The following is a 27,563-nucleotide window of genomic DNA, read 5'->3' on the forward strand; positions in this document are numbered from 1 at the left end:
AAGAGAGCAGCAGGATGCTTATGAGTGATGTAAGTACACTTTATTCCACAGACTTATTTATGTAGGCAGCGGATTCCGAGAGCGTATTTATGGTGCGGACAAATTTGGCTTAGGCAGCTGGAACTCCGTACTTTCTCGCAAATAATCACTAGAATTATCACATTAGTTTTGGAAGATGATATGAGTGAAACTGACAGATAGAAGACCTGAGGGCTTAGGAGGCTTAATTTTATCCTAAAACCCATCCCGACCAAATGTTTTCAAATTGACATCACAGGCTTCGGGATTATGCGCTATTGGCACTTCCTTGTAAGCAGAGTTGGAAGTGGAAAATAAAACCAACCGTTACCTAACTGCTCGATTTGATTGGTGCAATCAATCAAAAAGTTTTGAAGTGACTGCTAAAATGTGCCTGATTAAATCAAAATATACCTTGAGTTAATCAAGTGGCTGCATACTTAGTCACCGTCCTTCAAGGGACGCTTCTCTGCAGTAAGTGCTGGACCAATATATTTTGCTGCCTGAGGCAAAGGACAAGGTGGCGCTCTCCCTTTTCCAGAAGTTGAGAGAAGAGAGTTGACTCTTTTGTCAACATTGGCAACAGGACTTCATGCTCCACAGCAGGCTGGCAGAGCACATATTATCTGTTGTTGTTATTTTCAACTTATTTCTTTCATTTATTTGTTTCCCATAAGGCATCCCAAAGTGATTCACAATGTAACAACCTATATAACTTACATATATAAAATCTTTTTTTAAAAAAGCACTCATAAGCACTTACAGCGCCCGAAGCTATAGTCACAGATATGGGAGACACATGTTTTATTGTCGGTGGGGCAGGTGAAGGTGTCGGGTTTTGCTGCTGCAGATGCACCATGGAATTTCTTTTCTCTGCGCTCCTCCCAGCGGTCATTCCTCCACTGGTCACTGCTGTGGATGCACAACCTGACTGCCTGTCATCAGGCACATCAATTATTACAGGCACAATTTTACTAGAATTAGATATCATCCTCAAAGGCAGAAAATGAAGCTACAACTAATAGGGAAAATGGAATTTTAGACAGCAGTTCTTTATACAGCTGCTGCCCACAACTACCAATATTTTGGAGGCATAACAGACAGCAGCAATTTGGCATGCTGGAATACTATGTACGGCATGTATTTATAGAGATAGGGAGGGAGGGAGGGAGAGCAGCTTTTCCTGCAGTTGCTGGGACCTTGAGAATGACTTGAGAAGGGATGCTGCCAGCGGGTTCCGTTTTTTCAGAGCTGTCAGCCAGAAGTCCCTTACTCTGTCATATGCTGATCTGTGGACATTTCAGTCTTCTTACCTGCATCGCCCCTGCCCTACACCGCTCCCAGTGTTTTACAAGTTGGTCTTCCCAATAATACATGCAAGCGTGAATTACAAATCAGGCTGGTTCTTAGTTTATATTTTTTGCAATACGTTATGAAAAGTTAGTGTTATATATAAAAAATGTGTATGGCATCTATGCATAATCAGGTTGTTGTTTTTTGCAAGGATCTTTTTCATTGGTTGGTTTCAGTATTTTTCTTAAAACACTTAAAAAACACTGTGGAATTGAAGGCTTCAAAAACATGATCAACAGGTATTCAGTTTTGAGATTTCAGTGCACATCATAGAAAACAAATCATGTGCAAAGCAGCCTCCATGCACATTTTTCCAAATACTGATTTTAAGATTTAATTTATATACAGCATTCCTTTTCTCAATACAGGCAAGAATGTCAACTCTGTCCTCCTGCATCAGTAACATCCCTTTCACATTTGCTAAGCAAGACTTCACTGTGGGGTTATTCCAAGACAGCTACCACAATTGCTTGGACAATCCTATTCCTATTTTCTTGGGGTGGACAATTTTCGATCTCCAAGGAACAACTCAAGATGCAGGGCCAATTCAGAATCACATTGCCATGGGCAGGGTATTTCTCCTGAAAAACATATTTAACATTTTGCATTGTATGACGTGAATTGTATTGTACACAAACAATATACACCTTTGTTAGAGGACAACTGTTGCCTCTAGAATCATCTTTTCTTTCTTTTTTGCAAAGAGTTGTTTTTCCCCGCAAGGAGGGGCATTGTTGTCTTCTGAGCTGCTGATATAACGCCTTGCCATCGGCTTATACCTCAACACTGGTGAGGGCTGGGTACTTTGCATAGATCACAGGTGCGTTTGGTCACTCAGGGATAATGTAATCCAACAGCTTGAAATGACTTGAGACTGGGACCCCAGAACCCACTGGCTAAGAGAGGCATGTCTTCCAAGGAGCTCCTTTGGAAGGAGTTGTTGCTGGTGTACTACAGTTGTGAAGGGACACAGTAAAAGCTTGCAACAAAAAAGTGGAAAAGCCCTGCAGGATTTACCCAAGTGTTATGTCCTAAATGCTGCCCACATCGCCCTCAGACGCATTACTGGAACCGCAAACATTTTACAAACCAATTCTTTCCTTTCTGTTCCAAAAATAGTAGATGCTGCGCTGTTGCCTTAAACACAGCCAGTGGTATGCTGAATCCCAAGTAGTCTGTTCACTGATCCAGCAGCTGCTAACTCCTTGGATCATGTGTCAGTTGGCTGTAACATGTAGTCCTTGCAGCATCTAAAACAATCTTAGGATAAGCAGTTAAGTTTTAAAGAACTTTATTTTCAACTTGTTTATTGCTTCCATGATATTCTTTATAAAAAGTAACAACTGATATATAATAAAAACATTTTTAAAAACCCACCAATACAAGATCAAAGAGTGACATTTATTGTATATAACTTTTCACCAAGCCTAATGCTGCGTTTGTTGGAGCCCAAGTGTTTGAATATCCCCCGTCACATTTCTATTTAGCATTATCGTTTTGTCTAAATTCCCCGTTTCGGCTTTCAAAACGTTCAGCAGCATCCTAGAGCTTTCCAAGATCTTCTCATAAGTCAACGATGCTTCAGCAAGAACTTCATCAAGTTTCTTCTGTGCAGCATTTTTCTGTGCTAAGTTTTCACACACACAATCCAGTTGCTTTGTCAATGTCTCGATTTTATCCTGGATCCTGTTCTTTTCCTCTTCTGCTTCCCTGATCTGCTTGCTCACTTCTTCTCTTTGCATGTACAAGTCTTCTATATGTTTCACAAGTTCGTTATTATAGCCTTGCAGAACAGCCCCCTGATGAGTCATCCTGCTGGCTCCGCCCTTCAGAGGAGAAGGAAATGATCCCTGCTTCCACCAGGTGATTTCACCACTGTCTGCCTGTATTTTATAATTTAAAACGAGGAAAGAAAGAAAAATTGCTAAGTGCTTTTGAGCAACATTTTAAAACCAGCACATACATAATGGAAATGTCAATAGCAATTGTAGAAAATGTGATTAAGGAAACCATTTGAGTAAGTTTCCAAGGATCCTATTTTGCCATTAAACTTCTTCCACTCTAATATGCAAGTGGCCAATGGTCTTTTCCAAGACATTATGAAGCTGCTGGTATTTTGAGACGGCTCTGTAATTGGAAGCCGCCCAGGGTGGCTGGGGAAGCCCAGCCAGATGGGCAGGGTACAAATAAATTATTATTATTATTATTATTATGTGTGCACTTAAGTGCTGTGTGCAAGTGAATGTGTAGATGCACAATTCCATGAATGAATGATGCAGGAGTGAAATTATATGAATGCATGTGCCTTGATAGGCATGGAAGAGGAGCACTGAGGAAGAACAGAATAGGGAAAAGAATTGAAGGAAAGTTTAATCTCCCCTTGCCCTCCCTGCGTCTCTCACAAGAGTCTCGTGTTTCTTTATTATTATTGTTAATAATAAAAAGTTTCCTCCTCCCTTTGTCCTAGGATAGGGCCATTAAGGCGCTCTCTGTAGGATGGCTTAGAGCAGTAAACACACTAGCAACATGTGCACCAGACTGACCAGGATTGATTTACTGCAGTTTAAGTAAGGTTTCTGGGGAGATTTGCAGGGTTTGAGGGTGCTGAGAAGAATCCAAGACTGCCAAAGCATTTGCTTCTTTACCTCTATAGTGCCTGCTCAACTTGTACATTTTCTGGTAATAGAAGGTAATGCACCATTAAGGCTACCTGTACTAGTAGAAGCTCAGCAGTGCTTAACTCCTAAATAAATATACTTAGGGTAATAGAGCAAGTCTCCAAGGCACTTTTCTCCCACAATTTCCGGAACGGCTGCCTAAGGATTCTGACCATGGGGTGGAAAGGAGGGGAGTGAGAAATAGGCCAGCTACTAGAACTTTTCTGTCTGGAGGGCTCAGGGGTCTCACCTTCGAGGGAGAGGCCCCTTCTTGTGCACGTAGTCCCCAAACTCATCCAATCTCAGCTTGCAAACAGGGACTGTACTAGTTTAGATTTTGTTGCTAGAGGGTTCCTCCAGCACAGGAGCCTGCGCAGAGTAATTTTGGCTTTAGGAAACGCAGCTCCTCATGTGAGCTTGAGGGGAAACGTCGCTACTCTTTCATGCACATCCATAAAGAGGAAAGGTAGCTTTGCGCTGGCTGCCTTTATTCTCCCCCCCCCCCCCAAAAAAAACCTCCCGCTAAAGCTGCAAAAGAAAGGCAAGCAGCGCTGGCGGCGGCGCCGAGCCACCAGTTGGGGGAGATGCCTCCCCAGCAACCCGCCCTTCTTGCTTCGCCTCCGCGCTGCGGGCAGCTGTTCTTCCCCGAACCGAGAATAGACCAGCGGCCGCCCACGTGCCTCCCAGAATAGCTCCGTTGTCACCCTCCTTCCTGCCGCGGATCGCTCGGGATGAGGGGCCAGGAGGGGGCGGGGCCCGCAGTAGCCACTGGGCACCTCGGCGCGGGGACCGCGGAGGAAGGGAAGCGAACACCTCCGCGGCTGCGCACTGCGAACATTGAGGCCGCGGCGGCCCTTACTCCCGCAAGCAAACGCCCTGGCAGGTCGATGCGGCATCAGCCCCGCCCAAGCAAAGCTTTGCGCGGGACGCGCGGCGCTTAGTTGTTTGAAAGCAAAGGAGCCCTTGTGGCGAACTCATGCTCAATAAGCCCGCACGGGACTGTAGCTTCTGCAAAGGCTCGCTCGGAAATATATGCCCCGCTTCAGCTCGATGGAGCTTGGAGTAAATCCCATTCAGGTCCATAGGCGCTCACTCTCGTGCAAGCGTGATAGGATCGCGCCTTAAGTGGCCACAGATGGCTCTAGGCGAAGCATACCTATTCTCTACCTGGGAACACGCATAACTGAACTAAATGCGTTTTACTCCTGGATAGGCATGCAAATAGGACGTTTTCGTGTCCTCGCCCTAGAAGGCTTTCCTTGCAGATTCAAACTACAATCTACACACAGTGCAGAAATGTTTCTGCTGACGTTTTGTTTTATGACCCTCGGGCTTCTTCCAACTCTATAATTCTACGAAAGTCCCATTCATAGTTACGTTTTTTCTAGTTCTCCATCCTCACCTCCGGCAACGCCCGCTAAATAACTCCGGTAACTTCGGCTTTGTCGGGGATGGAACAAAGCGCGTTTCTCCGCAGAGAACGTCGTTCAGCTGAAACAGGAACGAAATTAAAACTCCAAGCCACCTAGCTTGAATTTATCCACCACTTTACGAGCGCATTTCCGGAGCTCATTCTTGGAGGATTAAGAAGGGGGGGGGGGTGCTACGGAAATAACTGATTGTGGCGGCGTTTCTCCTTCCCCTTGCGGAAATAGTCGAAGTGGAGATAGCGATCCGTGACGGAGACAGCCGGTGCCGCCCGAATGCGAGGGCTGCAGGCTGCACGGAGGCTACCGATGTTTTCCGAAACTGCAGCGACCGAACAGAGAGCGAAGAAGGGAGGGTAAAAAAAAAAAAAACCAGGCGAGGGCTTGTCGGAGCCTGACGGAAATGGCCGATGTTTCCCGAAGGAAAGCGCCTTAGCATCCGTAACGGAGGAGGCGGGGCATAGACTTAAGAAAGAGGGTGGGTTCAAAAAAAGAAAAAAGGACTGGATGGAATGGGAGGAGCTTTGACGGAAAGAGCCGATATCAGCCGACGTTAAGCGAAGGCGGCGGCGTCCGAGTTTCCCGGATGTAGTCGGACGGCGGTAGTGTTGGGAGCTGGAGCTGGAGCTGAAGGGAGGGGGGAGGAGGTGTTGGCGGCGGCGGCGGAGGGCGAGCGAGCGAGCGAAGGCGGCCAGTGGCAGCAGCGGAGGGGACGCCGCCGCCTTGTGCCTCCGGCGCTCTGCTGTGCGTGTGTGTCCGTCCTGCGGGGGCGCCTCTCCTTCTCGCTGGTGCGGAGAGGAGGAGATGGGCCCGTGAGCGCTGCTTCCCCTCACAGCCGAGCTGCCTGAGCCGCCCCTCCTCCGCCTCCTCCTCCCTCCCTCCCCCTCCTCCTCCTCTTCCCTGTCCCCGGTCGGAGCGCTGCCTCCCCCTCCCCCCTCGGCGGCGCCCGTGGCCCGGCCGCGCCCTCCTGGTCCCCTCAGTCTCTCACACACAGGCCGGGCATTGATGGTAATGTATGCGAGGAATAAGCAAAGACTCAATGATGGGTAAATAACCCCCTTTCTCGTTCCGCCCTCCTCCCGTCTTACTCTCTTCTCTCTCTCTCTTTCCTCCCCCCACCTCAATACCAACGGCCAGTAACGGTCGCTCGCTAACGTAACGTCTTTTTCTCCTCTCTTTCCAGCTGTCACGACCGCAAGGGGGACTCGCAGCCCTACCAGGTACCGACTTCTTCGCCCGCCGCAGCCCCACACACCGATAGGCCCCTGCGGCGGCGGCGGCGGCGGCAGTAACTGGATTGTGGGAGGGCGAGCGAAACTACTCGAGCGCAGGCCTCGGCCGCCGCTGCAGGCCGCGGGGGAGGGGAGCCAACCGCTTCCCTTCGCTCTGCTCCGCGCGCGGCGGGCCGGGAGGGGGGAAGGGGGCGGCGGCGGCTCTCGCTCTCTCTCTCTCTCTTGCCCCCGCGACCGCGAGGGCTTGAGCGCGAGCTGAGGCGGCGATAGGCGCTTGGCGGCGGGGCAAGGAAGCGAGAGGCCTAGGCCCGATGCGGGCCGCAGGAGGTGGAGGGCGGCATTGTTTTTTTTCTTTTTTTTTCTTTTCCGCCGAGCGAAACCCATGGGATGGCGGTAAGCGGCTGGAACCCGAGTCCGAAAAGGCTTCCCGAGTGCCGCTGACCATCTTCCATTCCGTAGGAGACGAAATAGGAGCCCGGATAGGTTCTAGGCCTTGGGCTTGTAGTAAAGCCCGAAGGGAATTCTAGTTCCACAAACCCTTTCTGTCAACTGAGAAAACTTTAAATTGGGACCATGTTGAAGGTACCCCTGAATAAATTTGGGAAATGGCCGGTGTGAGTGTGGGGGGAAACATTTGAGGCTTTCCCTTTGTCATCTCCCCAGTGTTAAAAGGAATCAGGAGGGCTGGAGGTGTAAATGGGGTCATTTACAGTGGGTTATTTGACCACTACACTTGTATACCTGAGTGATCAGATGAAAAAGGCAGCTTTGACAACTGGAGGCTGCAGTCAGTGACTGCACATCTAATGTAAACATTCATCACACAGCCTTGTGAAAAGGGGCAGATGGAGAGAGGTTCTGAACAAGGCCCTGTTGTGTTTAGTATAACACAAGGTGGTGTGGATGCTACAAAGCTGCATATTCCACTCATATTACTACAAAATCTATCAAACCCTTTGATTCTTTTGCCAGAAATCTCCCAGCTCTTTAAAGTGTGTAACAATTAATCTCAGTTCATAGATGAGTGGTACCACTGGTTAACACTGACTATTTGGTTAGATTGTGTGGGATATATTTTTAAGGGGGGAGATGGAGAAGATGTATTATTGAAACTGGTATCAAATGCCTTAAAGATTTTTTCAGTGTCACCTGTATATGGTAAAAGGTATTTTCCATTTAGTAAATAAATAAAAACATCCTGCATATGAAATAATTCTACTGTATTGGACAGTATGCATAGCCCAAGGTGTTTCAGTCAAGGTGGTACTTAAGACTTATTGGAGAATAGTCTCCCACTGAACACAATGGAAGATACATAGTTATGATGTAGCACATCACAAAGAAGCTTGACTTTGTTGAAGATAGGCATCGTGTTAATTGTACTACTCTGAATAAATCCCAATATTGGAAATATAATGTTTGTAATAAATTGGAATTAGGGTTGAAAAACCCAGAATTATGTCTGTTAAGTTTGTAAAATGACATAGCACTAGTTAGGCGCTAGACAATTGTGAAACTACTTTCATGACTTAAGAGGATTTCTAGGCTTGATTTATTTTGGACAGCAGCTTCTCCATGCTGCATGGCAAACTGTTTTTTTAAAAAAATATTTCGAAACACAGCTTGAGAAATCTGTACTTGTTATTTCTTTCAGGCTCTTAAGTACTCATCAAAGAGTCACCCCAGTGGTGGTGATCACCGGCATGACAAGATGCGAGACACCACAGACCCTTCACCACCAAATAAAATGTTGCGGCGATCTGATAGCCCTGAAAACAAGTATGGTGACAACACTGGACACAGTAAAGCTAAAAGCATGCATACTCACAGAGTTAGAGAAAGGGATGGTGGTGAGTTAAACTTTTAACTGATTTGTGTTCAAAATACTGCTAGTAATTGAAATAAATCTTGCACCAAAACAAAGCACATTCATTGAGGTGAAGAATTTACTTCACCATTATTTCAGTTCATTCACAACACTGCCACAGGTTCTGTATCCCTGTGTTAGGGGGCTTTAGGGAAACGTGGCTGCTTTTGTTGTTTAGTCATGACTGCTTCATAAACCTGGGCTTTTTGTAGAAACTGCCCTCCAGTGCAATCTAGCATGGTGGTGTTTGAAGGAAGTGATACTGTGTCTTTTGGAAGGCAGGCCTTAATGTGCCTGATATAAAATCTTCCCTATAAGTACAGTTTACAAGAGAGACAGTGTAGTGTAATGGCCCTGTACTGGAGGTATCTGGCTTCAGATACCCTTAGTCAAGCTTAAAGCTTGCTGGATGGTTTAGGGAAGTTACACGTCTCACACAGCCAAACCTTGCATTCAGGGAAATTCTGAAGGTAATGGGGTTTACCATAAATACTCTGCAAGGAGCTGTATGACAAAAGATAGGGATACAAATGTTATGAATAAAATAAAGTGAACAATTAGTGAAGTAAACAACATATAAAACAAATTCTTAATGCAGTGAGTTAACACAGTTCTTGTGTCTTGGTTTTATTAAACAAAATTTATATACCATGTTATTGTAATAAAACCTATTATGTGGTTAGTTGAGATTTGCAAGTATAGAAATAACAGTAATTACATGAAGCATTTTCTTTCATGCTAAGGCTATTACAAATCAGCATTTAAGTTTCTTGGGACAGTGAGGAGGTTTTTGTTTTTGACAAATTATCATGTAGGATATCCCTACTGTCACACAGCTATCATATTGTTATAGTTAAATGCTCTGATAATGGCTGCATCCTAGTGCTATAGAAGAAGAAACTTTTCAGGTTCAGTTATATTTCATATTCGCCACTACACTTTGAAGGTTGTAATTGACAGCCCAAATCCTGTTCTTATCTATAGCTGATGTGATGAAGGGACAACTACAGTGTCATCCTGCATGAAGTGTAACTACATCTCAAGAAGTTTGATTGTAAAAAGAGAAAGTCATTCCAATACTCCAATGGAGATTCTCACTAATGCTGAATGAATGGGGTTGCTTCTGAAACTCTATGGGATTGTGTATGTCCCATGTCCCCACCTTCTCCTTGCCCCTTCCTCCCTGCTCCCCAGGCTTTCATGTGGTGTTCATGGGTAGTGTTAGGACTTTCTTCCAGTACTGGAATAGCAGTGATGAAGCTGTTGATCTGGTAAAGGCAGCATCTGCCTACAGGCCTGTGATGCTTTTCTGCCACACTATAGTAGAGTAATGTGCCTTTAGTAGTTTTTACTAGAGGCATACATATGTCACAAAATTCAACTTCTATCTGTAGCTTTGAGAAGTTGCCAATTCTGTTACTCAGAACTAAATTGGATATGATAAAAAAAATCAAGCTCTCTTTTCTTTCTATTAACTATTATGGGGAATCTAAAAATGTCCATAACCACCTCCCCCTTCACAGAAGTGGATGGGATTTTCAGGCACAGCAGCCCCTCCAGAGTGGATTTTTAAATATTTTTAATGCATTGTTACAACTTATAAATACATCATACAATATTCATCATTATCTCTTATCCTTGGACTTTCCAGTCCATTTCTCCATGGCATTCTAGGTAGTCTTTTGTTGGCTGCATAATCTATTATTCCACCCATTTTCGTCTCAAATCTTCCTTTATTTAATGTTATCTGCTGCTCATATGTTCATTCCTACTTGTAGGTTGAATTGACTATTATACCGTCTAAGATACTCTAAAACACTTTGAAGAGCGGATCCAGAGTGCATTAAGACTGCCAATTTAGAGGCAGATGCATCTAGGAATTTTAAAAGTTTGTTAAAAGAAAAAAAAATGTTATTTTCTGCCAGGTGTGGTTGCAATTTGCAGGCATGCTACCCACTTAGGTGTGGGTGAAATCTGCCAAATTTCAGCTGCAGTAATTCCCCTTCAAAGCCATGATTTTTACTATTTTAGGGTGGTTATGGTAGAAATCATAACATGGTAGCTGTTGTGGAGAAATACCCCCAGGAATGACTGGGGTGGGTAAAATATCACCCTGAAAGGATTCTATTACACCTAGGGTCATTGGTAGATTTGGGGTGGGCTTCTGCCCCCATCAATGATTTTTTTGGGATACAGCCTTTTCTTTTGTGACATAACCATTGACTTGCATAGAGAAGGGGTGTTAGCATTGGGGGAAAAATAGCATAGGTTTAAATAAACAGCATAGATTGAAATGAGCAGCAGTTTTTAATGCTTTCTTAAACATTTTTCCCCAAATTGGTGTGCTCTGGAAAATAATTAATTGTGATTAAAATCAAGACCTCTTCTTCAAATTGAAAGATTCTCCTTGCCCCCCTCCCCATCTGAGCTCAGTGTGTTTCTCTAGTCAGCTTGGCTTTACTTAAAAAAAATAATAACATGCACTTTAAAAATGCAGTGCTTTAAGGGCAACTGAATCCACAAAGTGATTTGAGACTTTAGGGAGTCCGTCATCTGACTCAGAACGCATTAACAGTGCAATTTGACTTGGGAATGTGAAAAGTCACATAAATCACCCCCTTTTGACTCATAATTTTGGAGGTACACAGAGATGATCCACATCTCCAGTATTTACCTTTTAAATGCACCTGCGTCATGGACACATGCTTCAAGGTATTAGATGTTTAGGCTTGCATGGATTCTTCATTCACAATATCAGTGACTTGTTCATCCTTGGTTAGAAAATAGGGGTAGCCGTATTAAAATATAAGGTAATGTGTTATATTTGCCAGTATCTTAGTACCGTGTCAAATTATGTGTACGTCAATAATGTTTCTGTGGGGAGCTTCATTCTTAAAGGATGGTATGCAATTGTGACTCTACTAGCATCAGTAGAATGGGGAGGGAGACAATTTTTAGAGAGTTGTGGAACTCTGGAGCAGATTTAGGAGGACACCAAAAATTACTTTCCTCCCTGTTCTGCCGATGGATCCCTTCAATCAATGGACAGTCACCATTGTATATAGTACCACTGTGGGAATCATTTTGCTCCCATAGTCCATGTAGAAATTAATACAGATCATCTTGACCAATTTGCTTGGAAGTAAAGTCAAAGGTAGTAAATGTGTGCTTGTCATTTAAAAAATAGTAGAATAATTTTAATCTTGGGGGTATTCATCCTTTCCAGAAAATAACTTGAGGCCTCAGCTTCAGTTGCTTACAATTCAGAGGGCTTGCTCTTAATCTTAAACCCCATTTTGAAACTGAGATACTAGTATGATCACTTTGTACCTGGAGCGGGGGGCACGTCGTTCTTGAAAATGCCTTTCCTTGGCTAGAACTTGGAATGAACATACTGGGTAGGTGGGTGTAAACTTGAAAATATGAAAATTGGGGGGAGGTAGCAGAAGCTGTTAGGTTGAACAGCCCCTCCAGAAGTACAGTGGTGCCCCGCTAGACCAGTGTTTTTCAACCACTGTTCCGCGGCACACTAGTGTGCCGCGAGATGTTGCCTGGTGTGCCGTGGGAAAAATTGAAAAATTCAAGAGAATTACTTTATATATAGTCAATATAGGCACAGAGTTAAATTTTTTAACATTTTCTAATGGTGGTGTGCCTCGTGATTTTTTTCATGAAACAAGTGTGCCTTTGCCCAAAAAAGGTTGAAAAACACTGCGCTAGACGAATGCCTCGCTAGACGAAAAACTCGCTAGCGGTTTGCATTGGTGCTTCGCAAGACGAAAAAATCGCTCTACGAAGACACTCGCAGAACGAATTATTTTCGTCTAGCGAGGCACCACTGTATAGTGATCCATTTGGTTGTGCAGTAGTACCTAAGTGGGCTCTTGCATGTTTCCTCTCTGTCAGGAATGAGTGTGAAGCTTTGTATGTGACCATGTTGGGTGTAAAAAAGCAGGACTTTGATGTTACTGCCTCTTGGAGACCTTTGTGGGGTCCCTGAAAGTTCTGTGTGATATAAAAACACAAGAGACACTAATTGAATGCCTGATCATGGGGCGGTTTCCTAGTGGATTAGCTTCCTGATGATGATAATTATTTAATTTAATTTGTCTGTCTGCTTGCTTGCCGCCCACCTGACTGGGTTACCCCAGCCACCCTCTGCAGCTTCCAACAAATTAAAACACACTAAGACATTAAACATTAAAAACTTACTATACAGTGTCAGATGTATACAGACCTTCAGATGTCTTCTAAAAGTAAGATAGTTGTTTATTTCCTTGACATCTGATGGGAGTGTGTTCCCCAGGGCAGGTGCGACTATCGAGAAGGCCCTCTTCCTGGTTCCCTGTTACCTCACTTTTTGCAGTGAGGGAACTGCCAGAAGGCCCTCGGAGCTGAATCGCAGTGTCCAGGCTGAATGCTAGATTTAATTTTTCATAATTCCTAACACAATTTATTTAGAACAGAATGGTAGGTATAATAGTAGGCAGGAAAATTTGATAAATCTGGAAGTCATCCTTTGAAATGTTAAGTTGTTTAACATGGCTGTTCTAATCTTCATTTGCACTTTAATGAATTAAGTCTAATTTTATATCCATTGAACTTGTTAGAACTTATTTGTAAGAGTAGACATGTTTAGGATTTAGCTGTCAGATATTTTTCGATTTTGGCTTTAGTTGAATTTATTTTTAAAATGGATTATATAAACATATAAAGAAAAATATATTGTCTTCAGTTAAATCCATCCTTTAAAAATTATTTAAAACTAAATACCAAGTATTAATGAAATTATAAAACAAAGACAAATGTAATCTTCATAAATTTATATTGACATAAATAATCGCCAATAAGCACAGACCAAACAAAATAGACAAAATTAATACTTGTTGGGCTATTTGTATTTTTATTCTGCCAGCAAACTAGATGTAGCATTTGCTTTCTGTAAATCAGATCAATTAATTCTGTTGGGCAAATTTAGTTTTGTAGAAATTTATCATGTAGAGGCTAAAAGGTTTGAATCATAGAGATTGCTCTTCTGTAAGCTTAACTTTTAGAATTAGAGTTCTTAAACTCAGGATTCAGTTTATGACACAGCTAATATTCTCAATCTAGCTTCCCTCCCCCTCTTACTGCACAAATTATTAATGTGGAAATATTAAGCCTCAATGCCTTTTTGTGCCATTGATCTTAACATTTTTGCTTAATCTTGGAAAATGATGTAGACCTCTTGAAAATTATTTCTTTATACTTTGTCCCAAGGCCAGATTCCAGGTTCAAGTTATCTGTATATGCCTGGCAACTTTATAGGACTACTTTCAAGCAGCAGCCATCCACACCCATAAAAAGCCTCTTACAAAGTTCAGAAGCCCATCCTAGAGCAATAGCCCAAAATGTATGGAGGGCTGTTATTGGAATGTATTTTTGACCCTCACCCCAATGCAAGAGCAGAAGCAATCTCTGCTCATGCCAAGTTTGGTTTTTAATCTCATGTTTTGAAACTCATATCATTTATATTAAAAATGATGTGTAGCTGTTGAATATCGTAAAGGGGTGTGTGTGTGTATTGATCCATGAGTAAAAACAAGCTTCTATGTGAAAACCTTGTATCTGGCAGGCACATGTGTTGGATGCAGTGCTGTTGCACTAGCTAATGATTGTTACTGGTCCATCAAATATGATGGTTACTGGTCCATTGTTACTGGTCCATCAGATATGATGGTTTAGAGAGAAAAGCAGTGAGAGAGCACTTGTTTAGAGAGAGAAGCATTCTGGTGATGAGTACTTTCAGAGTGGATGCTGCTAATCACATTTTAGGTCATATAGGCAAGTATAGCAGTGGATATAGCAGCACATTCTTCAAGGTTTTTGGATCAGCAGCAGTATTTTCTTCAGTGCAAAAAGAGTATGAGTATTGAGTATACTTAAGGACAATTTCAAATAATATCCCTTACAATGCATTCCCTAGCTGCCAATTTGTTGCTTAGGCAAAACATTGATCTGTGCCATTTTATATCAGACAGAAGTAGGGATGCATTGTTTTTCTATAAAATTAAAATAGACAGCTTCCAGAGATTAAACATGTAATGTAGTAAAAACTATTATAATGTCCAAACCATCATTAAACCTACCAGTTATTAAACACACCGAGAGAACAATATATAAAATATAAATTTGGTTAGGATGTTTACAGGCTTGATCCCGGAGAAGTTTCATATTATAAAAGGTGTTCCCTAAGTTTTGCTGGACCATCTCGTGGATTTTAAGGCTCAAAACCAAATTGAAATTCAACTAATTGGCTTCCACGGCAGTCCCCATATGTTTAAAGTAATAGGATCATAATGGACTGTAACTGTATAAAAACTGTGTTTTTATTTTGCTTAATCTCGGTAGTAAAAAGTTCGTGTTGGTTTGTCTGACGTTTCTGAAAATGAAGATGGTTGGTTTGATTTTAATTAAGAAATTTGCCATCTCACAGTTCTTTAATTACTAGTAGTAAAATCACTTCTATATATGTTGGAAATGGTTCAATGAAATCTCCTCTGTATCTGGTAAATCATGGCCACAATTTCCAAAACTTCTTTCACTTATTGTTCAACTAATCCAGTGTATTACTATGCCTAGCAGATTTGCAGAATGGTTCCATTGCAGTTCAGTTTTTTCTCAGTATTTCATATAGCATATGTTTTATTACCTCTGGTGCTAGCTGCCATTTTGCAATTATCTATATTGTGCATCTCAATATATGGAGAACATATTTGACTTACAATGAAAAGGACATAATCTTTGTCCTGCAAGTGGACATCTAGACCCTTTAAAAAAAACTTTGACCCACCCCAGTGCAAGAGCAGAAGCATTTTGTGCTGTGCTACAGAAATGGTCTTGAAATTATCCCTTTCTGAAATGTTATATTGAAGAATGACTTAAAAACAGACAAGCTTTGCCTATGCAATCAAAACTTCTGCTTATAAAAATACTTGTGTCTGTTGCTGAACAGCTGTAGAGTGTGTATGATCTTTAATTAAACACAGGGAAGACAGAATGCTGGTGATCATGGGTTCCCGCAGTCTTAGAATATGCAGCTTGTTCTGGGCAGAGTTGTGGTCCCTCTGAAGCAGCTCATGTACAGATTTGGGATATTCTCTAACTTAGCACTTTCCTTGGATGCACAGGTAGCAGTGGTTACATGAAACTGTCTATGTGGAGTTGCCTTTGAAAACCAGAGACTTCACTTAGAACAAAATACAGCTGCCAGACTCACTCCCCCCCCCCCCACTGTTGGAGAAAATGGATGGGAAAAGACGGTTATTTGGGAATGCAGTTGGGCAGGCAGGAAGGTTAAGCTCCCATGTGTGACTTCTTACTGGTATTTAACTCTGAGATCTATCCAGGCTTGAACTAAGGCACTTGCCAGCAACATTTTCAGTTTGGTAAATTAGAACCCCCCCCCCCCCAATCTTCTTAAATACGAAAAAATGCTTTGTGAAACTTGCAGCCCGATTCCATGCAGAATTAGACAGACTGTCTCACCAGAGTGGTGCATGGTCTAGTTGAGTGGTGCATGGTCTCCCACTTGGACTACTGCAATGCGCTCTACGTTGGGCCACCTTTGAAGGTGACTCGGAAACTGCAGCTAATCCAGAATGCAGCAGCTATACTGGTGACTGGGAGTGGCCGCCAAGAGCATATCACACCAGTCCTGAAAGACCTAGATTGGCTCCCAGTACGTTTCTGAGAGTATATGTGAAGGAGCATCTCCACCCCCCCCACCCTTCAGCCTGGATACTGAAGTCCAGCTCCGAGGGCCTTCTGGCGGTTCCCTCCCTGCAAGGTTGCAGGGAACCAGGCAGAGGGCCTTCTTGGTGGTGGCGCCTGTTCTGTGGAATGTCGGAATACGTTTCACGGATCTGCCATGGATTCATATTTATTTGGTTATTTTATGAGGTTTTCGAGATCTACTTTTGGTATAACTGCGCGCAAAAGCGAAAGTGAAAGCATGAATGAATAGTGTGGTTCACTTATGAGATTAATCCGCCTTTATTTTATAGTTCCGGTCATGTTCAAAGTTGTTAATGAGCGTTAAACTTGCTTCCCGCCTTTTTGGAGGGCAGCAACAGTGATTTTATTGGTTGAGGCATTGATGATGATGTCACGTTTGTTCCCTAATAAAAGGCAGAGGCACCCCCGCTTAGGCACGTTCGTTCGTGCATTCTTTCCATTTTGCTTTAGTTGGGTTTTAGTTGAAGTCAAGTTTAGTTTAAGGGATTAGGAGCGGGCTGGATGGGTTGGATGGGTTTTTCTTTTAGTTAGAGTTAGATCGCGGAAGATCATTCGGTTTAGCCTTAGTTAGGTTTTCTTTTAGGTTTAGCCTAGGGCTAGAATTGCGGAAGATATTTCGGTTTTAGTTTTATTTAGTTAGCCTCGCGGAAGATCGGGCGCGCAGGGACTTTAAGCTTAGGAGAACTTAGCTTAGGGGACGAGCCTATGCGGGTTCTGCCGAAGCCACTAAAGATACAACCGGTGTCTGTCTTCCTTTGGGGAAATAAGGGGAGTAAAAGGTTTAAAGTAAAAATTTTATTTTCATTTAACTGGTCAATCTATTCAGAGTCAGGGTATATTCATTTTCACGAGGCAACTTTTCACTAAGAAGGCAACTAGGAACTCATACACCTTCGGAGTCATCAATTGGCTTACTCAGCTTCCTTCGGATTGTGAGACTTGGCCGGCGACCGTGCTCAAAAGCACGCGGAACGCTGGCCGCTTTCCCCGCAACTGGTACCTCGTGCATGACTATTTCAAGTTGCGCACGAGGAGCTCCAGCACCCAAACCCCGACAGTGGAATGCCCTCCCATCAGATGTCAAGGAAATAAACAACTGTTTGACTTTTAGAAGACATTTGAAGGCAGCCCTGTTTAGGGAGGTTTTTAATGTTTGATGTTTTATTGTGCTTTTAATTCTGTTAGGAACTGTGGCTTTAGGTGCACCTAATCTGCATAGGATTGGATTGCTAGCACAGCCAGGTTATGGAGGCTGTTAGCAATGTGTGCATTTGTGTTGGGTCAGGAGGGAGCTGTACCCTGCTCTTAGTAGACAGACAGTTAGTAGCCCATGCATTGAATCTAGGGTGAAGGAGGGGATACGGTACCTGACATTTTAACTGGACAGCAAGAGACAGGCCCTCAAAATACAGTTGTTTTGGACATAATGCTAAGTGCTACATAAACTAGCAGAAGCAAATTGCAAGCTCACAAATTCACCCCTTTTCCAGTGTTGCCATGAGAAGGAGAATGGAAGCATCTGTTTCCTGTTTTAAGCTAACTGCACTACATTATGTCTGAACTGGGGAAACACTGATTAAACATGGTTTGTATCATAAACCACAGTTTGATTCTGATTTGTTTCAACAAGCCATCATTTAATGTTGTGTCCAAAACATGTCATTCATTGTCAACAGCATATTTGGAGGTTGTGCCATTTAGCTGAGCCCTAGCAGTGGCAAAAGGAAGAACCTAAAAACAGACATCTTTCTGTGTTTGGGAGGGAGCTTGTGCAAGAGAAAGGGAATGGCAGTACAGAGGTAGGTATTAAAGAGTACCTAAAACATAGGGGTGTGGTTCAACATTCACCAACCATCAGATGTTGGATTTGGGGAGTTGATTATGCTGCTTAATTCAAGCACTCACAGGAGGCATGCCTAAAAACTATACTGTTCGCATCTGTGGCCATCTTCCCATCATTCCATTCAGAAGCATGGGTGTTGGGGGAATAAAATTAACAAAAGATTGGCAGAACATGTTGCTTGCTATGCCTGTAATAATTTTGCTTAGTTTTGGATTTAAACAAATTAAGTTATGATTAAAATCCAGATATTGAATAAAGACATTTTAATTGGCTTGGGTTCTATTGCTCCTATGTGTTTGTTTTCATAAAAATAATACCTGCTGAGCTAGGAGTATACATTAATGTAAATGTTCATAGGCGTGCAGATTCAACAGTACAATCCTATGCATGTTTACCTTAAAAGTAAGTCCCACCATGTTGAATGTACTAATTCAAGGTAAATTTGCATGAGAGTGAGCCTTTGGACATAGGCAATAAAGAAATGTAAAGTTAGACAGATCTACAATTTTTGCTGTCTAAACTGGAATAATATTTAAAGCAAGGGCCTTGCCTGTTTTAGAAGCTAGAACAGAGATGAGCAAAATCTGGAGCTGCAGTTCATTCCTTTCTCATGAACTTGATTAATTTTAAGCCTCTACCCTCTGCAGATGGGGGCTATTAAGATGGCCTTCCCCATGAGTTTTACGGATCTGGTTGGTTTCTGACATATTTTGGGGTTTTCCTAATGTTCTTGATGCTCTTGGTTAAACTGTAGGAAATCATGGTTTGTAGATGCCCTCTTTTGGATTATAAACCCTATTAATCTCAGTTGTCTGAGGATTTGAAAGTGAAGAAATAAGCATGTTGATGGCTAGAGAGCAAATTATGTAGAACAGATTAAATCTGTAAGAAACTGATGGCAAATAACATACTATATCTCTGTCTGCTTTATGTTGTCTAGAGGAGTTGTCCCATGTTGCAAAAGGTCTGTTGCAATCTTGCCAGCAGGGCGAAGAAGTCTGACTGTGCCAAGTTTGCAATAAACAGTGCAAATAATCACATCTACTCTGACTCTGATTCAGTGGCTATTTCAGGAGTGGTGGTCACAAAGGGTTTCTCTGGTTGGTCTTGGGTATTTTTCAGCTTGTGCAACCTGAGGATATTGACAAGTTATTTGGAAAGATGAGAGCTACCACATGCACTCTTGATCCTTAACCTTCCTGGTTTATTAAATCTGCCAGGCAGCTGGTTCAGATAAGATAGTAAATCCTTTATTGTGGGAGGGAGAAGTTCTAATGACCCTGAAGGAGGCTGCAGTGAAAAACCATCTAGCACATAATTTACTCCCCTCCACATGCTTTCTTCATGTTATCAGTATAATTGTGGGGTGTGTGGGTGTGGGTGTGTCATTTTGTTGCCATTGCTTAGCAGTGATTTGACTCCCTAATTGTCTACTTCAGATTGCCAGAAATCTACCAGTAAATTCCTATCTACCTTTGGTCCATTGTGTATTGAATTTTCCTTACCTGGTTAAGGTAATGAACATGTGATGACAGTGTTGCAGTACGTTTTCTTGGATGAAACTGATAATTGGGATACTTTCCAATCTGGTTTCCAGGCTTGGTTTTGAAACTGAAACTGCTTGGTTGCCTTGTTGGTGGTGGTTTACTGTGTGATGACGGGGGGGGGGGGAGTTGGCATTTGTCTGTCTCGAGATAATGGAGTGTTCCTCTGGGGTTGATGTCAGACCACACAGAAGTGACCTAGAGGCACAAGCCTGGGCAGTGTGTATGGAGGAGGTCCTGGGCTATCCAGAAGACAGAATCCCTGATGTGGTCTAAAGGAATTAAAGCAGCATGTTTGGCACCAGCTTGGCTGCAGGGGTTGCTAGGAGGTGGTGTACAAGGCGCAATCCAGCTGTTTTAGGGACTTCACTCCGGATTTGTGTAGGACTTATTCCTTGGCCTTTTCTTCTTCCAAAGATATCGCACAAAGCAGCATTGGTTTAGGATCAGAGTTTTCCTTCTCTTGGGTGGGCTACCTTCCCAGGTTGACAAGTCCCATCTGCCCCTCACTTCCCTCTGCAGCACGTGCAGAAACCTCCTTCTTGACTATAGGACCCACTATTGGTCTCATGCGCTCAATCCACTGGAGCCTATCTTTGCATGCAGGGGATGTCCCTAGTTCACCTGGTTTAGCTGGCCTGTTGAAGCAGTTTCCCTGGGTGTGGCCCCTGCCACATGCTGGCAGCTTCTAGGGGCCAGAGGTGAGAGTTGAGTGCCAGGCGGGAACCAAAGGTAGACACCCCAGAAGGAGCATAACGTTCCCCTACCAGAGGTATTATCTCTCACTTAACGCCCCATATACCCCTCCCCAAACTGCAGGGAAGTGTATCCCTGTTAATTCCCTTAGTTCTATCCGTAGCTTTTGATGCCATCAGCCATTGTATCCTTATGGGTTATTTCTCCAGTTTAGGAGTGGGGAGTCCTGTTCTGAAGTGTGTGCTCCAGAGCATGCTGGGAGACTGCTGACATGGCCATTGGCCTGTGGGATGCCACAGTATTTCAACCTGTCTTCCATGTTTTAACATCTACATGAAACAGATGGAAGATGCTTTCCAGAAATTTGAGTTAAAGTTTCATTTGTATGTAGATGATACTTGGGTCTTAATCTCATTTGTAATTTCTAATCTCGGGGAAGCAATGGAAATACTGAGTTGTAGACAGGCCTAGATGAAGGTTTTGGCCTAGATGAGGGTGAACAAACTGACTATCTGGACAAGATGAAATAATCGTGGATAAGGTATTCTGTCTGTTCTGGAGGTGCATGCAGTCCCACTGAAGCATCACATTTGAAGTTTAGGGGTTCTCTTAGGCTCAGATATGTGCTGGGTGCTAAGGTGCAGGCAATGACCACAAGTGATCTTTACTGATTCTGTCTTGAATGCAGACTGTCATTTCCAGGAGAAATTAGACCTAGTGTCTATCATTCATGCTCTTCTCAGCACCCTGTTGAATTATTATAATGCACTCTACATGGAGCTGCCATTGAGTACAGTCTGAAAGCTACTGTTGGTTCACAATGTGGCTACCCACATTCTGACAGAGTCTGCTTGTTTATACTGCTTTCAGGTTTGATTTAAGGTGTTGACTTTGATCTTTTAAAATCCCTAAATAATGTGGGACCAGACTATGTTGGGAATCACATTCTTTCATAGGAACCTGCTTGGGACTTTAACACCACTTCATAGATTTCTTTTGGTTCTGGTGCTGTCTGAAATAGGTTACATGAGGACCCAGGAAAATGTGGTGTTGGCAAAACAAGCTCACCGCACCCTTTTCAGTGGGTAGTGAAGATTATTTTAAGCAAGTTTTTGTAAGATTCTGACTTTATCAAGTGTTTTGCTGCTATTTTTAAATGCTCTACTCTGGTTTTGCTATAATTTATTGTGGCTGCTCTGTATTATGTTTAGGTGGCCTTGTGTGAATGGTTCAGTAATATAAATAATAAGCATTCTGAGAATGTTTTCCTGCCTTGTACATTTAACACATATCAGTGAGCCATGGGACCAGTATTAAGAAGTAGGTGAAATAATCCCATTCATGAATTGGAAGTTATGTTACTGGGTTCTGGTAAGGTGAAATGCTTCAGCAGATGCATGTGAGGCAGAACTTGGTACAGAGTAAGATGGTTGAAAGTAGGAAGTGGTAGCATAATGCTAAAATGTCACTTATTTTTCTACTTGACTAGATGTAGTACTGCTTGGGAAAGAAACTGGGCTACTTGCATTCTTCCATTCTTGTATTTCTTACCTTTATCTAGAAGATGCTTGGCAAAAATTTGTAGCCTTTGCTTTACCAACGGTACCTGTACCAAGCATATATCTTATAATTTAGGGGAATCTTGTAGTTTCCTTGCCTGTTCTCTGTTGAAGTTGTTCCCAGTCTTAATCTTTATCCTGCACTTCTTATAAGCATGCATGTGCACAGCCAGAGGGAAGAACAAGCCCATGCTGCTGTGAAAAATATACTGTGTTTTCTAAACAACTGTTTAGGTGGAGTGTCTCGGAAGAGAAGCATTACAATTATTTAATTATACAATTACATAATTATGCTATGGCTCCCACATTTCCAGAGTAATGCATATTTTGAGCCCTATAAATGGTGTCTTTACTGCCACTGATAAAACATAGTGGTATCCTTTCACTATTTTTCTACCAAGAGAAAGTTAGTTTACTTGTGCACCAGTGACAGAACTGCTGTGATCATCTGTAGGGGATGCTTATTGAGTTAAGTAATAAAATAAGTGCTTTGTTTTAGGTTTGGATTACTAATATACAGTTGACTTGCAACTTCTGTGGGAGTTACTTTCCATGGATGGCATGTAAAGCTGAAATAATCCTGAAACTGCCCCTACCCAAGCATCCCCACCTTTCTGAAGCTCGCATTCTTAACTGGCCGGCCACCAAGTGTGTAAAGCTGTGATTGTGGGAGTTAAATGCCATGCAGGGTGCAAGTTGGCTATTACATTTGAAGGCGATATTTGGTGAGGTCCAAAACTTTTGAAGATGATGCTTTTGTTCTTTCTCCTAGTTCTTGGCATTGACTTACTTTCAGAGAACTCAAGATGCTGCTCTCATTCTTTCAATAGAGAGCATGTGTTTTATTTATAGTGTAAAAGCATTTCTGGATACTACATAAGATGGTAAAAAATAAAATTAGAAGTTTGGATAACTTATGCAGGGGTAGGGGACCTCTGGCCTATGGACCTCATTAGGCCTACCAGGTTTTTCTGTTTCACCTGCAATGCCATTTTGGCCAAGCCAAATTTGCCCTATTTGCCCTATACCTGATGTCACAAATAATCTTAGGAAATGTATGCTTCCAATACAAACAATATTTACTAAAATAATGCAAAATTGTTTACATGTGATAGGCGTTCAAAATTAGAAAACATAAGCTATATGAGGTATGTTCATTCGCTTATTTTTCAGTTTTGTTAATGTTTTATCAATTATAAATGTCTTACTGATTTGTTAAACATATAATATCACTTATGCTGTAATTGTGATGTTTTGCTTATTTTTTGGTTGCTGGTTAAATAGTATAATATAAATCAAGACTTGATAGTCAGCTGATTATTGGGTCTTGTGAAGCCCTTGCACTACACTGAGATTGAATTGATTACCATATTTGATAGGTCTGTCATATAACTGGGTTCTTTATATTGGTGATTACAAGACTAATTAAGTTACTTGATTAAAAAATACCACTGTAAGTATGTGATGAAAGTTATTTAGGAACACAGAAAATAAGATGCAAGCAAATATGGTTGACTTGTATTCAGTTAATGCAGCAGAGTTGAGAAATGATAGTGCTTCAGTAGTGTTTTTGTTTTGATGACTCAGGAACTGTTTCAGTAAGTGTGTTGTAATGTTGTTTAGCAGGTTTAATATTCAGCAATTCCAGTAATTATTGGAGAAGAAATATAAGAGCTACCTACCTGAAATTCATTTTTATAACTGCTGTTTTTGACCATGATACCTTAACATTTTAAAAATATTAGTCTGTTTAGACATGCTTAAAAAGAAAAAAAAGAAAAACTGGTAGTCTTGAATATGTGGCTTGAACAGATCACCTGACTTGGCTCTGGCCTAGAATGCTCACCAACTCTTGGGTCTTTTTCTTGGCATCAGTGGAAACAAATATAGTTAATACAACATTGTGCTCTCTGGACTTTTATCTAGTGGTTGCTATGTTTCATAAAACTTTATTTACCTTCTGTACAAAAGCAGGCACATTAACCTTTTTTCACGTAACTTCTGTACTGTACTATTTTTAATGATTTTTCAGGTTTTATCATTTACATGTTCTTTACTGCTCTGATATTTTATGGGATTGCAATATGTAAACCTATAGAAGTGTTTATAGAAATCAGCTTAAAGTATTTTAAGACTGCAATCATTTGCACACTTACAAGTAAGCTTGTGCAATGCAGTTGGGTTTACTTATGCACAGTGTTCTGCTGTGCATCGTGTCTTCATATGAAGATGATTCAGAACACATTTAACCATTTGAAAAAGCCTTTATTCAGATCTTTACTGTTGAAAGAAAAAAATTATTGCACTTGAAATGACTGACATTCTATTATAGCATCTGTGGTTGAAAGTTTAAATTACACGAAAAATTTTTCAACATTAGTTATTTGAGTTGTTAGTGATGAAGTTTGATGCTATTTGTTAAGTCTAAGTATCCAGTTGCTCTTTACACCAGGGGTGGCTAATCTGTAGCCCTCCAAATGTTGGACTCCATCTGCCACAACAAGCAGGTCCAGGGGTTGGGGCTGATGGGAATTGTAGTTCCACAACATCTTAAGGGTCAAAGGTTCTCCACGTCTGCTTTACATGGTTTAAGATGTGATAGTATTGGAAAACATCACTTCCTCCCTCATCCAACCATTCACTTTGGTTAGTATTAATACTGTTGCACCTTTTAAGGCCACAGAAACATAATACAGACATTAAGCTTAATTATTATATATGATAGTAGTCCTTATCCATTTTATTAGCACCAATAAATCTCTTGCAGCTAAGGCTGTGATAAGGGAGTGATATTGGATTTATTTTCTAACAAGAATTTGAATACTGTGTGTGCAGATTAAAGATAATACAGAACCAGAAAGAGGTTTGCTTGAAATATATTTCAGTGTACAAAGAGGAACAATTTCCTTTTCCTATTTGAACATGCTGCTTTGTAGCTAATAAAAATAATCAAAGCTTATGTGTGTGGTATTAAACCATAGCTTGGGCTTACTTGCTCTTCTCGGCCTTCCATAGGCCTGGAAGTAGGTCTTCTGTCAAGTTTTGATTCACTTTCAAATAAATTTGGTTTTGTGTTACATATGAATTGAGGATTGTGGCTTTCACCTAACAGTGGTTACCAGTGTTCTGCCAATGAGCTACAAAACCATAAATGATTTGGGACCGTTATACCTGAAGAAGTACCCTGGAAGCATTGATGGAGAGCTTCTGACCCTTGTTAGCATCCCATCTTTGTGTGTTGCACATAGTGTGATGTGCCTTCTCTTGTGGCACCCTGCTTGTAGAACATCTGTTTCGCTATATTTGACTTGCATTAGTCTTGTTTTCATTTCGGCACCAGGCTAAACTTGGTTATTTGCTTAAGCTTTGGTAATTGATCTCACTGATTAATTTGTATTGATTGTTACTTGTATTGATTGTTACTTGTATGTTAAGATTACTTATTTTATCAACTCCCGGTTCGTTGTTGGCTTTATTAAAAGATTGGTGTATCCTGCCCTGAAATTCTCAGACAGAGGGCATATTATTTGATGTAAACTGTGGTGCTTAGCTTATGCTTGATCCAAAGCTAAGATTCCTTGAAAGTGAAACTAAGCTCTGCAGAAGACTTTGCAGCTCTGCAGAAGGAGCAGAGAAGTGCATGGACCTGATCATTTTTTCCCTTGGTCTGTGGAGGTTCATGCATATAATGCTGAACTATGGTTAGCATTTTATGCAAACTGGGCTTATATTTTGAGTAGCAGTAGAGCTTCTACTTCATAATGGATCTTAATCTATGGTTTGCTGCTTTAAAATGCTTTCCCTGGAATTATATTGCTTCTTAGGCATTGCTGTTTTGTCCTAGTCTTGCAAATGCATTATGTTTTCCAGTATGTGCCCTAGACAATCAGGGGCTTTGCAGCTCAGTACAGCATTAGAAATGCTGGAAGTTGATGATTTTGAATAAAGAAAGAAATAGACAGTTTTCAGGTAAAACATTGCACATTCTCATTTTGTAAGGCTATGACAGTCCTGGTTCTCAGTCCTAGGTGTGAAACCTGCTGCATCTACATCATGGAGGTGTTTGGCTTCCTGAAATAAAGCTTAAAAGAGGAGTTATTTCTGTTCCAGAAACTAGTAATGTCTGCACCTTTACAGAAAGTATGTCCAGTGGTATATGTAAGTGACATTTCTGTTCTAGACCAGCCATTGTTCCTGCCTTGATGGCTATTAATCCTTTTACCCAGAATCTATTAGCTTGATGAAATGGGTGTTAATCAGGGTTTGGGTAACATTGCATCAATCAATCTGGTGTGCTGCATAAGACCCCCCCCCCCCACCTTTCACTTTGCAAACCTAAAATTTCAGGGGTCCAGATCATAGAGCGAGGCAACTGAGTTCTGTAGCATAGACACCGTCTGAGTGGTGCTATCTGGTATGTTCCTGCTGTCTGGAGAGATTATAAAGCAGGGGTCCTCAAACTAAGGCCCGGGGTTTGGATGTGGCCCAGTCGCCTTCTAAATGCAGCCTGCAGACAGTCTGGGAATCAGCGTGTTTTTACACGAGTAGAATGTGTCCTTTTATTTAAAATGCATCTCTGGGTTATTTGTGGGGCATAGGAATTCATCCCATTTTTTTTTTCAAAATATAGTCGTGCCCCCCCCCCCCCACGGTCTGAGGGACAGTGGACCGGCTCCTTGCTGAAAAAGTTTGCTGACCCCTGTTATAAAGAGTTTCCTCAAACTTTGTCACACTAGAGCAGTGGCTTTCTTTCAGTTTGCCGTGGCACCCTGGGGTGCCTTGAATGATGGTCAGGGGTGCTGTGGCCAACAGTAGCCTGTCCCCCCCCCCCCACTTCTCTGATGCGCTCTTGTGTCTCTGCCTTCCAAAGGCTTGCACAGCTGTTTGTCGCAGCAGCCCTGGCTACAAGCTCCCGATGCAAATGGTGGCTCTGGGGCTGGCTAGGGGGTGCTGGTTGTCAGGAGCCTAAGTGGCCTCAGAATAAGCAAGCAAGAGGACAGACAAGTCCCAGGCCCCTGTGGGACAATGTGAGGAGACGTCTCTCTTTGGGGCAAGGGCAGGACAGCTCAGAGACCAGGGACGGTAGCAGCAGTTGCCCGGAGGACTCCCAAGGAGAGGGAAGAGGAGCAGAGGCTGAGGGAATACTCCACAAGGGAAGGTGTTATAAAAAGGGTGAGAGGTTGCTAGCTCTGCAGGCAAGGGGTGACACAACTGGGCACCTGACCCCACAGGGGCGCCTCAGAAAGAATGTAGTTGGTCAAAGGAGCCGTGAACTCAAAAAGGTTGAAAACCTCTGCACTAGAGGATAACTGTGACAGCTCCTCCCCCTCAGTTGCTATGGAGAGTGTTAGACATTTTCCCTATCAGAACAGACAAGGTTAAGAGCACTTTGGGCAGAAAGATTGTATAGTCTTCTAGATGAAGAGTTTCTTGCATTTTTTTAATGAAGGCACTAGAGTTTTAGGATCAGTATTAGAGCAATGACTGTCTAGCCTCGAGGGCCTCAAAAGCCAGTGGGATGTTTCCAAACGCAACAGCAAAAGAACCTGTTGGCCCCTCTAGAGAGCTCCAGTCAAATTTGAATTGCCTCA

General features: G+C 42.3%; 2 protein-coding genes across 4 annotated transcripts in view; one reads left to right on the forward strand and one right to left on the reverse strand.

Annotated features, from left to right (window-relative positions):
• Positions 1-2,645: 2,645 nt before the first annotated feature.
• Positions 2,646-5,533, reverse strand: LOC117055856 (Sjoegren syndrome nuclear autoantigen 1 homolog). The gene is made up of 2 exons (XM_033165754.1): positions 5,431-5,533; positions 2,646-3,254 (listed from the first exon to the last, which is right to left on the reverse strand). The coding sequence occupies exon 2, from the start codon at positions 3,180-3,182 to the stop codon at positions 2,799-2,801; it is 384 nt and encodes a 127-aa protein (XP_033021645.1). The 5' UTR covers positions 3,183-3,254; positions 5,431-5,533; the 3' UTR covers positions 2,646-2,798.
• A 564-nt stretch (positions 5,534-6,097) lies between these two features.
• Positions 6,098-27,563, forward strand: part of WAC (WW domain containing adaptor with coiled-coil) — a 45,805-nt gene continuing 24,339 nt past the window's right edge. Inside the window, exons 1-3 of one of the 3 annotated variants that reach the window (XM_033165752.1) lie at positions 6,098-6,501; positions 6,639-6,675; positions 8,342-8,537. In XM_033165752.1, coding sequence (XP_033021643.1) covers positions 6,461-6,501; positions 6,639-6,675; positions 8,342-8,537 — 274 coding nt within the window. In that variant the 5' untranslated portion in view covers positions 6,098-6,460. The remainder of the gene's footprint in view (positions 6,502-6,638; positions 6,676-8,341; positions 8,538-27,563) is intronic. The other 2 variants (XM_033165753.1, XM_033165751.1) reach the window with 2 other exon arrangements.

Source organism: Lacerta agilis, chromosome 12 (genome assembly GCF_009819535.1).
Source record: "Lacerta agilis isolate rLacAgi1 chromosome 12, rLacAgi1.pri, whole genome shotgun sequence".
Lineage (NCBI taxonomy): Eukaryota > Metazoa > Chordata > Lepidosauria > Squamata > Lacertidae > Lacerta > Lacerta agilis.

Excerpts from the sequence above, each read along its gene's own strand:
- LOC117055856 (XM_033165754.1), bottom strand. The coding sequence starts at position 3,182 with ATGACTCATCAGGGGGCTGTTCTGCAAGGCTATAATAACGAACTTGTG.